Below are 16269 nucleotides of genomic sequence, written 5' to 3'. Positions count from 1 at the left end.
TTCTGCTGGCATTTAGGAGGCAAAATTCACTCAAGCTTTCAAAAAATCATTACAGGCATGCCACACAAGCAATTTAGCCTTAAAATTCTATACAGTCACACCAGCATAATTTAATTTTATAAGACCATTGAACTGATAACAGCAGAATAACTGGAAGACTATAAAAACCCGTTATAGCTGTATCTGCCCCAATGGCTGAAGACAAATGTTTTAGAAACTTAATATGAGCAAACACTTGAGGTCACGTGGGTGAGTCAAAGTGACTAATGCACTTAGCTCTTCTGAGTAATGATGGTTATCCCATGCTATCTTTGGCTATTACTTTTATTGTCGATAAGTCCCTTGGTTATTGCTTTCATAATTAATAAGTCACTTAACCTCTCCACGGCCCAGTTTCCTCATCTGTTAAATGAGCATAATTATAATTGCTTCCTACTTTCTTTAGGGGTTGCTGTGAAGATTAATGAGCTGGCTTTTAGAATGTACCTTGAGTTTTCCTAAAGAGGGAAAGTATGTAGGAGTAAAACAAAACAAAATAAAAATCCTCTTTGGTGCTGGGTACAAAAAAATAAAACCCCTTCCCCAATAATTGCTTTAGTTGTTTACATTCCTAACACCATATTGTCCACTTCCAAATAAACTGACTTTTTTAAAATGGAAATGCTATAGAGTGTTGCAATTTTGAGGAGATCTTTTTATTTCCCTATAGAATAGCAAAAGTTATAAGCTATCACACATTCTACTTAAAGCTGTCATAGGAGCTCCATCAATGGATGCAGTTTTCACTCTGCCAATGTACAGCTGTACAGAATTTGGTAAAATAACTGAGTTGGTCCCATAAAGAAGACCTAAATATGTAGTGCCGATTAGGGCACACATTATGAATGACAATGACATCTTTAGGATAGGCTAGCAAAATGAGATCTGTGATACTATGGGAAGCATCTAGAGGGTATTATGCTTAATGAGATAAATAAGTCACAGAGAAAGAAAAACACTTTATGATTTCATTTATGTGATATATAGTCACAAATGAATGACAAAAACAAAGTTTTATACTATAAGACTGAGTTTGTTGCTACAAGAAGGGAAGAGGTTGGGTAATGGGTAAAGATGACAATTGTTTGGTGAAGGATTGAATTGAATTTTTAGTGGTGAATTTATTGTAGTATATACACATGTTGATTTTAAATCATATAAACCTAAAACTTATATAATGTTACAATGCAACATTACTTCAATAAAAAGGTATTTAAAATATAGTTATGCTTTTATTTTATTTTTTTAAGATTTATTTATTTATGCACACAAGAACTGCAGTATAGGATAGATGTGTGGGAGGGTGAGAGGATTCACCAGAGACAGAGCAGGGAACAGAGCAGGCAGACTGACTGAAATACACTGCCAAGGGGAGCAGCGGGTGAGACAGGAGAGGTCTGCTGTGACATGTAAGTATCTCCCTGGCTGGCTGAGATCGAACCCATGCTTAACAGTGCTGCACTCAACAGCCTGTGCCACTAGGGAGACCCCTAAAGTTATGTTTTTAAACATAAAATTTTCCTAAGTAAAAAAAAATGTCTCAAGCCCCTTCGGATGTGAGGGGTCATTAAAGTGACTAACATGTTAAAACAGTGTTTGTTTTAGAAGAATTACCAAAATGCAATTTTGTTTAGAATATGAATTAGAAGCAATTCTTAAAAAAAAAAATCTAAATTTCCTAATTTCTACCTTAGTAGTTTATCTCATATTATAGAAATATACACAATAAACAGGATAGAGTTTATGGAAATGTGAAGATATAGCATTTATTAAATTAGAGATAAAATTTTTAAAAAAATTTTAAATGTGTGCCTTGTACATTTTGAAGATAGAGAGTACACTACTAATCTTTTGGGCTTGCGCAAACAATATTTCAGACAAAATGAGAAAAAATTCAAAGAATCAGTGGACAGAGAATAAGCTAGTTCAAAAAACAGACAATATAACAAGAAGAACAATGAAGAGGAAGAGAAAGAGAAAATAATTTAAATGAACTAACCACAGTCTGCAACAGAATTTTGAGTTGATATAGAGCAGTCAGAATTTGCATGGTTGGGTAATAAAAGTGTTTCTAATCTTTAGTGTCTCCAGGCAGAAAAGGTTCTCAAAATTGTTTCAACATGGTGTCAGGCCTTAATTAAAGATCAAATTAAGCATGCTGCCTTGAGGTACTTTTTTTACCTCTGAAAAGTTAAGAAAATGTAGATTTTCTTCTCCGAATTTTCTCACTAGTTTCTAGCTCAGAGTAGCAATACTTAAGTCTAAAGAATTGTGGGTATGGTGTTTAGATTATATATGGATTCAACTGGATACATTTATAGGTTTAGCAGAAATGATATTGACAAAAGGGTTGCCACCCTGGCATAATGAAACAGTCTGTTGAAATGCAGAAAAACCTCTCAGCCTCCACGTGTCTAGGAGTAGGAAAACTGACCTATACATTAAATAAAGGGTTATGCTCATGCCACTAAATTTTTTTGATTTTATTTGTTAAACAACATTACTGTGTCAACCCAAACTACTAAAACTCAATTTATACACAAAATCTGTGCTGCGGATTAGAGATTCAATTCCTGTCCTCCTGCTGTACAGCATAGTATAGAAAAGGAAACACAAAAATAACCAGTGAGAAGTGATAATTTTATGTTGACTGAGTTAAAAAGTGCTCATAGAATATAAATGAGTATTTTACCCAAGTGGGAAGATTTGGGTAGGAAAAGGATCATGAAAAGTTGCATGGAGTAATTGAAATATGAATTAGAATCAAAGAAATGAAAAGAATTAGTCAATTATATTGGTAGGTATCAGGATTAAAGAATGCATAACAATCATTAGAGAAGGAGGAACATCAGGTACTCGTGATATAACACAGAACTAAAAAAAAAAAAAAAGTTTGGATGGAGTTTAGAGTGGAGGCTACAAAATAAGAAACCAGACCATGATGTGTCTTGTAAACTTACAGGGAATCTAGGATCTTACCCTAAAAAAATGGGGATGGCAATTTTGCAAGGTTTTAAGTCACTGGTTGTAGGGTAGAGAACAGGGACAAAACTGAAAAAAAGAAGTTAGATGATTACTGCAAAATCCTCTACACAGACAAAACTGGTCTGAACTAGGCTATAGTAAAGGAGACAGAAAGATATATAGGAGGTAGAAAGGACAGGTATTGGGAGTGCTTGCTAATGCTGGATATATGTCTAAGATTTAATATAATTCCTGCAGGCCTCCCCTGGTGGCGCAGCGGTTGAGTGCTGGGCTGCGAGGCTGCCCGCAGCCTCTGCAGCGCCAGTTCATTCCCTGGCCAAAGGTGAGGGTCCCACAAAAAAAAAAAAAAAAAAAAAAATATATATATATATATATATATATATATAAAATTCCTGCTACATAAAAAATGATCAGCAAATATTTACTGACTAGAAACTTGATATCTTATAATTGAAAAATACTATGCATGGTGAATCTGGCTAAGATAGATATTAACAGACATTAGATTTCAAAAATTAATTTTTTTGAATTATTAATTAATTATTAATTAATTGATCAAATTAATTATTTGAATTATTTTAAAATTAATAATGAACATTTGTTATATTAAATATTTTTTTAAGTTCCCTTTACCTGTGATTTGACATATATATACTTCAAAGAATCATTAATTGTGCTTCAATATATATTTCAAAATAGATAGCACTGAATAGAATTTTTGAAAACTGCTCCACAGATTCTTTTAATTCACTTATCAAATTACTCCTTCTTTATGACAATAATCAGAAGAATGAAGCAATTTATATTAGATAATGATGTACTCTCTTTTTAAATCTAACCAAAAAATACTTACAAAATTGTTAGTCATGAGAAACATAATTTGCCTGACCATGTTTAAAATTGTTCTAAATTCTGATTTTTTTTAATTAGCCACACACTCTAATAATAGTATTAACATATAATATCTATCAAGCTTTTACTAAGGGGTTGGCGTACCATATTGAGTTTTTATTTAATATTCAAAAATATTGAGACAGTGGTCCTATTAGTTATTGCAATTTGGAAACAAGGAATCAGAGGTTGGCAAGGGGTAATGTTTTATCCAAGTACTAGTTACTAGTTGGTGAGCAAGAAATACCTTAAGTTTCTCTGATTCTATAGTTTCCTTCATTTTTAACAATTATTCTAAAATACAAACTCTGTTCTCAGAAGAATTAAACAAATTACAGTAGATATCGGATACCCCCATTAAAATTTCCTTTTAACATGTGGCAGAAATTTGTTTTTAACCATAAAAAGGGACATATATCCCCTTTGACACCACTTTTTTTGGAAGGACGGACTATATTAGTACATGCGGCAAAGTGAGAGATTTCAGTTAACCCAAAGAGAATTTGTAGAAACTAGAAAGCTTGAGTCAGAGGTTGCATAGTAAAAAGGCTATTCAGCAAACTTTTTGAAATACTTTAGTCATTTTGAAATCATACAGTATCTCAAAAGAGACCACAACACCTACAGGTTCTTGCTGAGTTATTTTTGAGCATGTAATCCATATGTATTCATTTTCCTAATCTTTATACTTCAGAGAGAAAAGGATGTGCTTGTTGCTTGGTAACATTTTGTATAATGTTCAGCCCTGGGGTGAATTTCACCTCTAGTGCACGCAGGTCCCAAATTCTGAGAACTAGCAGGATTTGACTACTTCTTAATTACTTTTCAATAAAACCCTTAGGCTGTCAGTTATTCTGTTATTGAAATATGATTAAGAAGATATCAGTGATGCCATATAGTTTTCTATTGCTTACCTAGAAAAACGGGGGAAAAACTACACTTAATTTTGAGTTATTTTACCAATAACTCATATGTAAAGTAAAATATGGTTTTACTTTTATTTCTGGGTAGAATATGTGTGGAGCAGAAAGAAACTCTTCCTGAAGACAACATACACATGAGTTCATTGAACAAAGTCAAGTGTGTTCCCTTGGAAAAGGAATTTTTTGTGAAATAGCCATATTACATCCATCTGTTTGCAAAACATGGGACTTACCTTTTTAAAGGTCATGTGTCTTGAGTCTGATCTTCTTACTTGTAGTAACAAAAGTATACCAATCTTTAAAATAATTCTCTGGAACTGAGAGTTCCAGAACAATTAGCTAACAGCAGGGTAATGCTAAATTAGTAAAAACAAGATGGAAATTCCTTTAGAAATAATGTCTTAAGGGTGCTTCCTAGAGTTTTGCATATGTTACTGTTAAGCAAAAAAATAAAAGAATCATGCCAAATGTAAATAACCTACACACAAAAGCTCCTGGTTCAATGAAGGGTTTCAAATTGAGTATAATTTGCTTCAAGTAAAGATTGCTGGGTAATTGAAAAAATATTTATACCTGTGACTTGTATAAGTCTATAGTTAGACAAAATAAGAGAGTGAGGTTAATATCTTTTAGGGCTTCATTAAAAAAATAGTATTTAATATTTTCTTTTAAATCTGAACATTTCCCTCTAATTTTAACAGTACAAATTCAACATGTGATAAAGTTACCAACATAAGATAATCATCATCTTAATAATTATTACTGTGTGTTTTTTAATGTGACCAGAATACTTTCATTCCAGAAGGTTTCAATTCTACAGAAAGTCTGTGCTGCTGGTAACAGAAAGTTGTTCATTTTCTCTGGATGCCAGGGTCACTTTGTATTTTAGAGAGGAAAACAAAGATAAAAGCAAGTCAGTAGAAAGGAGTTGTGAAGGTAGGCAGAGATGACACTACAGAGAGCACTGCACTAAAAAAGAAGAACAGAAATTGGGAAAAAGTGAAGTCAACAAAATAGAAAATATCTTTAAAGATGAGAAAAAAAAGAAGTTTGGTTTGAATTGAATTTGCAGGTAAACTTTTAGTAATACATAATCTTCAAAACAAGATATTTGAATCTCTGGAAGATAAAAATGAAATTAAAACTGAATATTTGTGAAGAAGGAATAATTACTCTGGTGTCAATCACTTATTAGGTTTTGTATTTGTGTTGTTCTTCAAAAGTTCCTAGGATACTGTCATAATTCAAATGCTTCACACATTCACCTTGGAAAGCTGTTGGCACTAGCAATATGTATTTAGCATTTGCAATAGCTGATTTCTTCTTTTAAAAGTTTCATAACAGGAGCAATCTTTATGAATTATGAATATTTGGGGAAAACTGAATATTTGCAATTAATATAGTCAAATCACACCAACTGAGCATAATGCTTTGCTCAAATTTTGTCACTCAATAAATTTGATTAAATAATGATTTCCCAGAAAAATGCAAAATATGCATCCAATCTTTAATCTACCATATGAAAAATTCACTTTGAAAATAGATTTTAAAATTATACAGATTTGACTAAACAATCTATGTCATTTTTTGGATATTTGGTATATTCCAGTATCCTAAAAAACATTTTATTTGTCTAAGAATTTTTACAAAGAAAATCACTTAATTATTTGGCAAAATTGCTGCTTGAAGTCACATAAAAAATAGTTCTATTAATTATTGGTTTAGTTTCCTTGTCTTCAACTAATTCCTTGGAAGTGTAAACTAGATTTTATTTGTTGTAGAAAACCCAATGCATAGTGCAATTCCTGGCATTTCAATAGGCACTTGATGAATATTTGAAGAATTTATTTTGTAACTTGAATGAATTATTTAAAAAAATAATAAATCTACCACTTCCGCACATTTGAGTTGTGAATTAAAAGTTGTAAACAGTGAAGAAAATACCAATAATTAAAATCTTGCACAACCTACCCAAAAAAAATCAGAAAAATACTGGATCTATTAAGTAATACTGATTTCTTTAAGTGAAATCTCCCAATTTGGTTTACTTTGACCCAGTGAAAACATCTGGAGAAAAGAGAAAAGAAAAAATAGGAGGACAATGCACCCTATGTGCCCAGAATTTCGGAAAAGCACACTTTCCATTTAAATGACTCACAGGACAGTCCCTCTGCAGAATATTCAATAGCTGAATGTACATATAACAAGAGCTGTTTCTGCTATTTTTTTTACCAGCCTTTATGTCCCTTCTTTTTCTATAAGCTTCTAAACAAGCAAACTTGTTATTTCACTGTAATAGAAATGTACATCTGAAAAATATTCTTATAGGTAGCCATTCTATTCTGATCAGTCAATCTTTGTAGTTTGAATTACTATTTAATTTTTAATAAATATATTACTTTGGTTTTTTATTAAAAGATAAATCCATTTTGGGAATGAATGTTGCTGATGGGAAGATTTTTCCAATTCTTTCAAAGGAAAAAATATACTTTTAAAGTAAAAACTCCTTGTCATTTGCAAGTACTACACTGTTTTCCCTTGATGGCTATAACTTTGTACACTTCTTCACATTCTGAAGTATATGTTGTTGATTATTCAATACAACTAACAGTGTTGCTATGTTGTTACATTGACAGTGACTTGTTTGCATGATTTTAAATAATAAATGTTAGATAACCAACAGGACTTACCTTAAAAAAAGTCATTGTTGCACCATCCTCCACTGCTCCATACTCTATCTTGGTTTGTTTAGCTAAATCATCAGCAGAGTCAATAGGGGATTCCATGCGCTCCACTGTCAGAAAGGCGGCTAAGTTAGCAGTATACGAAGAAATGATGATAAGTGTGAAAAACCACCAAATGCCTCCCACTATCCTGGTGGAGAGCGCTTTGGGCATGAGCTCAGAACCTAACAGAGATTGGGGGGAAGAGGTGAAACGAATACAGAGAGTTTGATCAGCAGTCAAGTACTTTTGGTCACAGTGGAAGAACGGAATCACTGTGTAATAAAAATTTAAACCATAAATGTACATATTGTTTTAGTAAGCAAGCAACAACAGAGGCCAATTTCAGATAACAGTCTCTTAGGACAGTTGTACTTAATTATAGTGACAGGAGACTCAAGTTCTATCTGACATGGTGCAAAGTAAGAATTAAAATATTGAGTGAAAATTCTTTATGAAAAACCGCATTCAAAGGCAGAACAATTTCTCTAGTTTATAAATCACACATCTAGTTTTTTTGTTAGTTATCTGGACTTTAAAAGAACTGATTTTATATATGTTCAGCTACATCTTTTATAAGCTTTGTGTAACCTTTCACTGTTCATGTACATGAAGCATGAAAATTTTGTCTCAATATTTAATATAAATAATGCAGTATAAAAATAATTTCAATGATCCATATACCTTGATATGCAGGGTTTTGGTGAAGTTTTTATTTGAAAATAAGATAGTACATTATTTCCATCTTATAAGCAAATATCTCCCATCACTATAGTTAGCCTTAATAAGGGAAACCAGAATAAGAATAGTCACAAATTTATTTTTACACATGTAATTTATAAATATATGGCTGGAGTTGCCTGGTCATGGTATTAAAAAGAGAATGTGATGCAAGAATTATATTTTACTTTTGGCTATTATTAATTTTAATTAGTTTAGATTTTAACATAAATTTAATTAAAATTTTTTCTTAGGGCTTGACCACAATATTTACATTATATACATTATTTATAGTATTAAAGTTGAAAAGGTAAACCAGCATTTGTGATTTTTATAAGGAAACTATACTAAAGGCATAGGTATTATATTATTACTCACTTTTAATAATTTTGAACCTATGATCGAGAAGGCATTGGCTACAAATAACTCAATTTTTAATAGGGTTTGAGTAAAATGGAATGAAGCAAAGATGGACTCCATTTGCTGATTTGACTTATATTTTTAATATAATCAGTGGCACACAACACATAAAAAGTAGAATAAAACTACAAAAATTATTCATGTATACAGTGAAAAAAATTGTATCATTGGACTATATCATAACAGCCCATCTTACACTGCAGTTCATCTTACCCTTGCAATTTCAAACAAATAAACAAACAAAATTTAAAAAGCAGACAGACTTGGACATGACAGCCAACTCCAGCTCCAGATTCTGCCTACCACTCTGTAAGGAAGAAAACAGAAAAGTACCTTTCTGATGTAGTTGCTCCTAGGCCCTGTCAGACACACACTCGGACACTGAAACACTAAAATACTTCCAGGATGATCAGCAGCTTTGGCTGCCCACCTATATTTTGTGTGTTTTTTCATTTGTTTTTTTTTTTTGAACAACAACACCAATAAAGTCAACAAGACTGGGAAAGAAAAGAACAGTGGAGACATTCGACAAAAATGGCCCAATTACCACAAGTTCATATCTTACCCATGGACTTAAAGCGATTACCTCCTAGGCTTGTGAATCAGAGCCTGGTTAGGGGCTGACTGTCATGTACTCAAGGTAACGTCATGTCCAGCACTATATCCCACTAATTCCTGGGGAGCTGGGCATCAGTCAGAATAGAATGGGTTCCTCTTTCATGTATCCACCAGCAGTGAAGTAGTTATGTGGCAAAGCAAATGTATATTTGAATTTTTCATTGCTTGTTTTACTTGTCATCCCTTTCAGAGACCTCAGATATAGTCATAATTCTAATTGCTAGATTTTACATGTATTAAGTTCATCTTATATACAAATTCTTAATAACCTTCAAATATTTTAGGAAATATAAGTGAAAAATATCTTAATTTGCAAAGTGGCAGCAAAAATAATAAGGAAAGTTATCTTTGTTATAGTTGGATCTTTATTATTTTCTCCAAACTATTTATGTTACTTATTAGCAGTAACTAGCAGTTTGCCTAGGTGAGCTACATTATCCAGTCCACCTGTAGGAGATGTTTGTCCCATATGAAAGACCTATAGTCATTTCTAAAATTTTGAAAGAATTTGAATAGTGCATTCCAAGTGTAGATTATGCTTTAAGGAAAAAAAAAATTGGACCCCAAATATAGAAATGGGAAAATAAAAGTACCGGGTTTTTATTTTATTTTGAAAGAGACAGAAACTTAGATTAGTTCATTGAAGAGTACTCTTCTCAAGGGTTAAATAGCTGTAAAACTATGTATATGGATACTCATTTATGTAAAAGGATTTATTTCCACTTCAAAAGGCTTTGCTTATTACATGTATTTACTAAGCTTTTTTCCTTTTGACACTTATTATTGTCATTTTAGGAAGTAATTTATAATTTAAAAGTACAAAAGTAATACTGAGTTAATGGTTTTGTACATAATATTAAATATGTAAAGAGAAGCACCTTTTATAATAATATTTTATAATTTAATAATAAATTTTCACTTCTTCAGATCTAAATCCAATTATTAAATGGATTTTTCAAAGTGGATAATAAATATACCACCATAATTTAAGGTAAACTTTTCTAAGCTATTTGGTAATGCTTAAAAAGGAATAGGCTTTTTACCTTAATACTTTTTATTGTCAGTTGTTCAAATCGTAGGCATTTTGCTTTATTTGCTAATTTTAAATTGCAGTTTTAATAATTTTTGAATCTATAAACAAGAAGATACTGTCTACAAATTACTCAGTTTTTAATAGTGTTTGAACAAAACGGGATGTAATAAAGATGGACTCTATTTACTGATTTGTCTTAAAATCATATAGTTAGTATAATCTCTGACATGCACACATCTTGAGATAGAATAAAACTACAAAAATAGTTCAAGTATACAGTGTAAAAGAGTTGTAATTGTAATTTTATAATTAAATTAAAACAAATATAATTAAATTAAAAATAAGACATTTTTAAATGCATGAAAGTTTCTGATCTTAGCTAATGAAGTCTTTTGAGTAGCAGTTTATCTGAAATATTAATTTACTGAACATTATATAAATATTAAAAAATTAATAGAAGGAACCATAGCAGCAAAAATAAATTCATCTTGGGAGAACTGGGGATAAAATAATGAATTCATAGTTATATATAAATTACTAAGATATATGGCATGTATTATGTCATACTCTAAAAAATATAACTTTTACTTTTAACATTAATATTATAAATTTTAAATAATTATGAGTATTTTTCATGCATTTCTGAGCAAGCAATAGTTGATAATCTTATATGCTATCAGATGCAGCTAATATTTTACTCAAAAAGGTAACTCTAAATGGTTAAATATTTTAAGTTTGCAAATAATATGCGGTAGATTTACTAATCATGCACTACAAATGCATCTAATCATCAAGAATTGATATGAAAATTATTTTACATCAAAATGAAACAGGAAACAGGATCATTACGCTGTATTCTTGTCTCAAGGAGATGTAATCTTAGTAGTACTTTAAATGCAACTTCTAGCTAATGGATCAGGTTAGCTTGGTTATCTATGAAATAATGTGCCTACTGTGGGTTAAGAAAAAAAACAGATGAGGATACTGTATGTGCATTTGCAAAAGCTAATTATTTTCTCAGAATCTCTCTTGGATGGGATTTGAGAATGCCTAAATGCAGTAAGTAGATGGAGAAGCTGGATTATGGTTACATGCACAGAGGCTCCCATGCAAGCGACTTGTGCCAGCAAGAGCTGTCACCCAGCAAAGAGTGGGACATGGTGCCCAAAGGAAATAGCAGGCTGAATCGTATACCTTGCTGCATGAGAGCTCCAACTCCAAACCAGAAACTATTAAGCAAGGTAAAATTGTTTTCCACCACGTCTGAGTCAGGGTTGCAAGGGTGTGGATTATACCACTCATAGGGACTAAACCTGTGGTAATTGACAAAAGAAAAGAATATATTTAAATGGCAGTGAGAAGAAATTCTATCCGGCATTTTTGCTGCAAAAGAAACAGAAAGACAGGTAAGATTAAGTAGAAAGCAAAAATAAACATTTTTCTAGTACAATTTCTTATGCATGATAGTAAATGCTAGGCTTTCAAGATCCCTTTCCTTATCAGCTAATCTTCACACTAACATGATAAATAGCATTAATTTACTATATATTACCTATAGAAGAAAATCTTTCTACCTGTAAACCAAGAACAATTTTTCATGTATAGGATTAAGGAAAAAATATAAAACTAATAAAAAATCATTAAAAAAGAAAACAAATGAGTGACAAAACATTTTTAAAATGGGAAAATTGTTAGACAGAAAACAATACAAAAATCAGCTTAAAAATTTCTTATGATATAATAGAAACCAACAAGTTGATAGATATTAAAATAATCACTGAATAATTATGATTTTAAGAAAATAGTATTCTGGATTTACACCTTTACATGTTACAAACTCAACATGAAAAAAGCAAATCAGAATGAATTGCATTCTAACACATGCTTCTGACATCATTAGAGGTTTCAAAATACATGCCAATATACATGGTATAAAAGCAGTGTTAGAAGTGGGAATGCATATTGAGGCTGATTGGTTTCCAATTATTACTTGGTTTCAAATCTATAATTTATTTAAATCTGTTATAAGATAAAGAAAAGCAGACATAATTTTTAAGATAAGTTGTAGGTGATTTTAGAAATACTAATAACAACCCAAAATAATTCATGCTGAGTTTTTAAATTGTCAACTGAATACATACATAATTATTTTATTCTGATTAAAATTCAGATATATTTACCAATTAAAGGTACTATCCAAAAATATCACCACCATAATTAACAATGCTAAATTTAATTATTAAATGGAGAAAATATTTTCCCTAATATCTCAAAGTTTAAAGCCACTCTTTTATAAACCAAATTAGTGCATGTACCCTTTATGAACACATTAAAAAAACTTACATTCAATCAAAGTTATTTGAATAATGTATCTGTCACTTCAGAGAACCCAATTTTCTTCACAATAATCCTTCTGACATATTAAAATTCAGAAGATCAAACAAACCATTTTCATCTTTCTAATGCAATTTTAGAACAACCCTATTTTAATAGCCTATCCTTGACAAACAAAGAAATGTTTTGCTTGGTTTTCTAAGTTAAACTGACACACTGAACAGAAAGGTTGATTGGATAGTAATTAAACATTCTGATCTGATTTGCTGTTTGGCTGAAATAGAACTGGCTTTGGTTGCAGACACTTTATTTTTATTTAAATTTTTGATTATTTTTACCTTAGTTTATATACATCTTCAACATTTCTGAGTACCAGAATGTTGGCAATCAATCTTTAGAGAGTGTAATGAATTTTAATGAACTGTCTAAACAATTCATTCCTCATGAGAGGCAGTGTACTCAAGCAGTTAGATCATGAAATCTATAGCCAGGCCTTCCTGTTCTATTCATTGATAATTACATAACCTCTTCATCCTGTTACCCTACCTGGAAAAGAGTGACAGTATTAAGATCTAACTTAAAAGATGTTGAAAGGATCGTATGAGTTAATATAGTGCAGGCAGACAGCAATTTCTCAATAGTTTGATGCAATACTACTATTAATATTGCTATATAAATATGGCTGCCTGTGGTTATATAACCATACTCCAATTTTGATTTTTTGATAATTAATTTTTTTCTACTCATAAAAGTGTATTAGCTATAACCACAATGTTGGTCTGTTAGAGATGGACTTAGTTTTCACACATGACAAATCCTAGAAATATAACACAGATAGTGAGACTATATAATGTGACTAAGTAAGATCACTAGTTTTTATATAGAATTCCACAAACCTTGAGGTGCTTGAAGAGAGTCCATGATGAAGAGAGATGTGGTGGTAAGGGGTGGGGAAGGTAGAATTGTAAATATGCAGAGCTCTATTCTCCCTTCCCAAATCACATATATTTTTAATTCTGAGAAGGAAAGAGGGAAGGAAAGGAGGAAGGAACGGAAAAGGGGAGAAGCGCATCTAGGCAGATAGGGAAGAAAAATATGGAAAGACTGGCATTGATGTCAAGGGATTACTATCCACTTCAGTGAAGCTGTTTGTTCTAAACTTTAATTTAAAAACAGGAAAAATGGTACAGTAAACTAATGCATACATTTAAATTATATACATCTTTTACATACTAACATTCTTTCCTCTTCCCTGAGACTGAATATACCTAGTGGACAAAACCTCTAAAATATGCAAGTTGACCCAACAAAAATTCTGTCTAACCTGAGTTTGCAATTTACTTCTTATGGTCATATTAGGGAATTTTTCCCTCTGTCTCCATTCTAATGTTGACAATTATTAATAAACCATACTTTTCAAATGCCTACACCCAAGCAACAATACATCCCAAAGACCCACATACCACATATTCATTGGACTTTCACTTCTTTGTGTCTGCTTTATCTCCTTCACCTTTAAGTCAACACAGCTCTGATTCTAGTTCCATTCTCCATTTCTTTCTAAGCTAAATCACCTCTCATTTCTATGTTTAACTCTATTTTCCACATCTCTTGCTCCTATAAATACTCCTAGTTTCCAATTCCTTCAAACACACAAAAAAATTCTATTGGACTCCATATTTTTAAAACACATAAAATATTCAGTTATCTCAAGAATATACATTTAACCCCTACCACTCTCTTGGCCAAAATTGAATTTCCAATAGCCTGACAGTAGATTTTTCAATATTAATACATCAAATATGAATTCATATTTCCTCTTAATCCCTTTCTTTTATTGCTTTCTCCATCTCTCAATAACATCACCTGCCAGAATTCATAAATTAATAATTGCAATAGTCATGTCATAGCCTTTAGTCACTTAGGCTTAATGCTTTAGACAAACTTTAGTTACCTATATGCCTTTGTCCCACAACTCTGACCACCAAACACTTTTCCAGTTCTATCAGCCTACCTCCAGAATGTCTCTTTCAATTCTTGCCCTCCAGCATCCCGGTTTATTTCCATTAGCATCAATGCTAGTTAAGACCATCACATCCTACAGCTATGATCACTGAACTTGGCATTTTTTATTTCAAATTTATAAGCTGTATGTACTACTTCGCATTAATTTTATGGAGACTAATTCCCAAATTGCCACAGCTCTACTAAATACAAATTTTCAATCATGTCCACAGACTACAGATTAAATAGCCATATATTTAAGCACAGAATTCAAGATTGTTAACACTGTTCTCCTAAATACCTTTCCAGAGTTAGATTCTACTACTTTTTCCCATACCAGCTGGCCACTTAAAAAAAAAAGTTCTATATTAATTCTTCTCCATTTGCTCATACTGTTCTTCAGCTTCTAGTTCCTTACACTCTACTCCAGATACAAAAATCTTAAACCCACATATCAATTTCAATCCAGTACCACCAATTGGTTGCAGTCTTCTGGATCCTTTCATGGAAAGTATCTATGGTAGTGACTGGTGACTGTCCCTCAAGCATTAATTGCCCTACATGATTTTTTACTAAAAGCATTGCTTCCCAGCTAAAAATTCCCATTTTTCTTTGTTAGACAACTAAAAGTGAGCCACTGGAATATGAGTATGTGATGTGTACAACTTCTGAGAAATATCCTTAAGGATATTTGCCCTGAACTCTTTTCTTTTTCCATCTTTTAAGAAATGCTAATGAAAGATGTATTAGAAGTTCCATGTTAAGGATGGCAGAGCTGCTTCAGCAGCTTTGAATTGCTTTCCACTGAACTGTGAAGTAAGAGAAATAAATGTTTTCTGATTCAAGGCACTATATTTCTGGTGATTTTTCTTAGAGAAGTTGAACTAGTTCTTGAATGATGCAGGTATTTCTTTTTTTCTTTATAGCTATAGCATTAAGAGACTCAAGTTATAATTTCCTGGTACAAATGTACAAATTAGTGCACATATTACCCTTTAGTTATTAGATTGTAAACAAATACAGTTTCTGATTTGTCTTATGTCTCCTAAAATTCCTAGCTAAAGAATCCTAGCAGGCATTTAAAATATATTCATATTTAAATTATTCTGATGTTCCTACTTTTTTCTAATTTCTGCCCAAACATCTAAAATGATAATCTTCCTATTTTTTATATCTCTCTTTAAACCTAAGCTTCTACCCCTAAAATCTTAGTTTTAAAATCATTGTTTTTTTCCTCAAGATTATCTTTTAACAATTCTGTAGCTTCTAATAAAATAATTGCTGAATACCAGTTCCTTAATATTCCTCTCTGAATTTATGTGACTGCATTCCAACATCACTACTGTCTGCCACACTAACAGGGTATGCCTTTGGGCTAAATCTTTACTTTCAGATCCTTCATCCATTTTAATGACCTAAGACACCCAAATTTTAATGTCTCTGCTGATAATTTCAAAACTTCTCAATTTATAGCAATAAATTCTCATGGAAATTGTTATAGTCCATTTTTGTATATTCCTACTTATGCAGCACACCATCATTCCACAGTTAAACAGTTTAAATTTGAATCCAACCACTT

General features: G+C 31.6%; 1 protein-coding gene across 6 annotated transcripts in view; it reads right to left on the bottom strand.

The window, feature by feature from the left end:
• Positions 1-16269, bottom strand: part of GRIK2 (glutamate ionotropic receptor kainate type subunit 2) — a 587451-nt gene that overhangs the window by 92364 nt on the left and 478818 nt on the right. For 5 of the 6 annotated variants that reach the window (XM_054699057.1, XM_054699052.1, XM_054699054.1 and 2 more), the window contains 2 exons: positions 11547-11665; positions 7529-7746 (listed from right to left, as the gene is read on the bottom strand). In XM_054699057.1, coding sequence (XP_054555032.1) covers positions 7529-7746; positions 11547-11665 — 337 coding nt within the window. Of the gene's footprint in view, positions 1-7528; positions 7747-11546; positions 11666-16269 lie in introns of those variants that run through there. The other variant, XM_054699056.1, reaches the window with a different exon arrangement.

Source organism: Talpa occidentalis, unplaced genomic scaffold (genome assembly GCF_014898055.3).
Source record: "Talpa occidentalis isolate TD23 unplaced genomic scaffold, MPIMG_talOcc4v2.1 talOcc4.2, whole genome shotgun sequence".
Taxonomy (NCBI): domain Eukaryota; kingdom Metazoa; phylum Chordata; class Mammalia; order Eulipotyphla; family Talpidae; genus Talpa; species Talpa occidentalis.
This window is presented reverse-complemented; position numbering and strand designations above follow the sequence as displayed.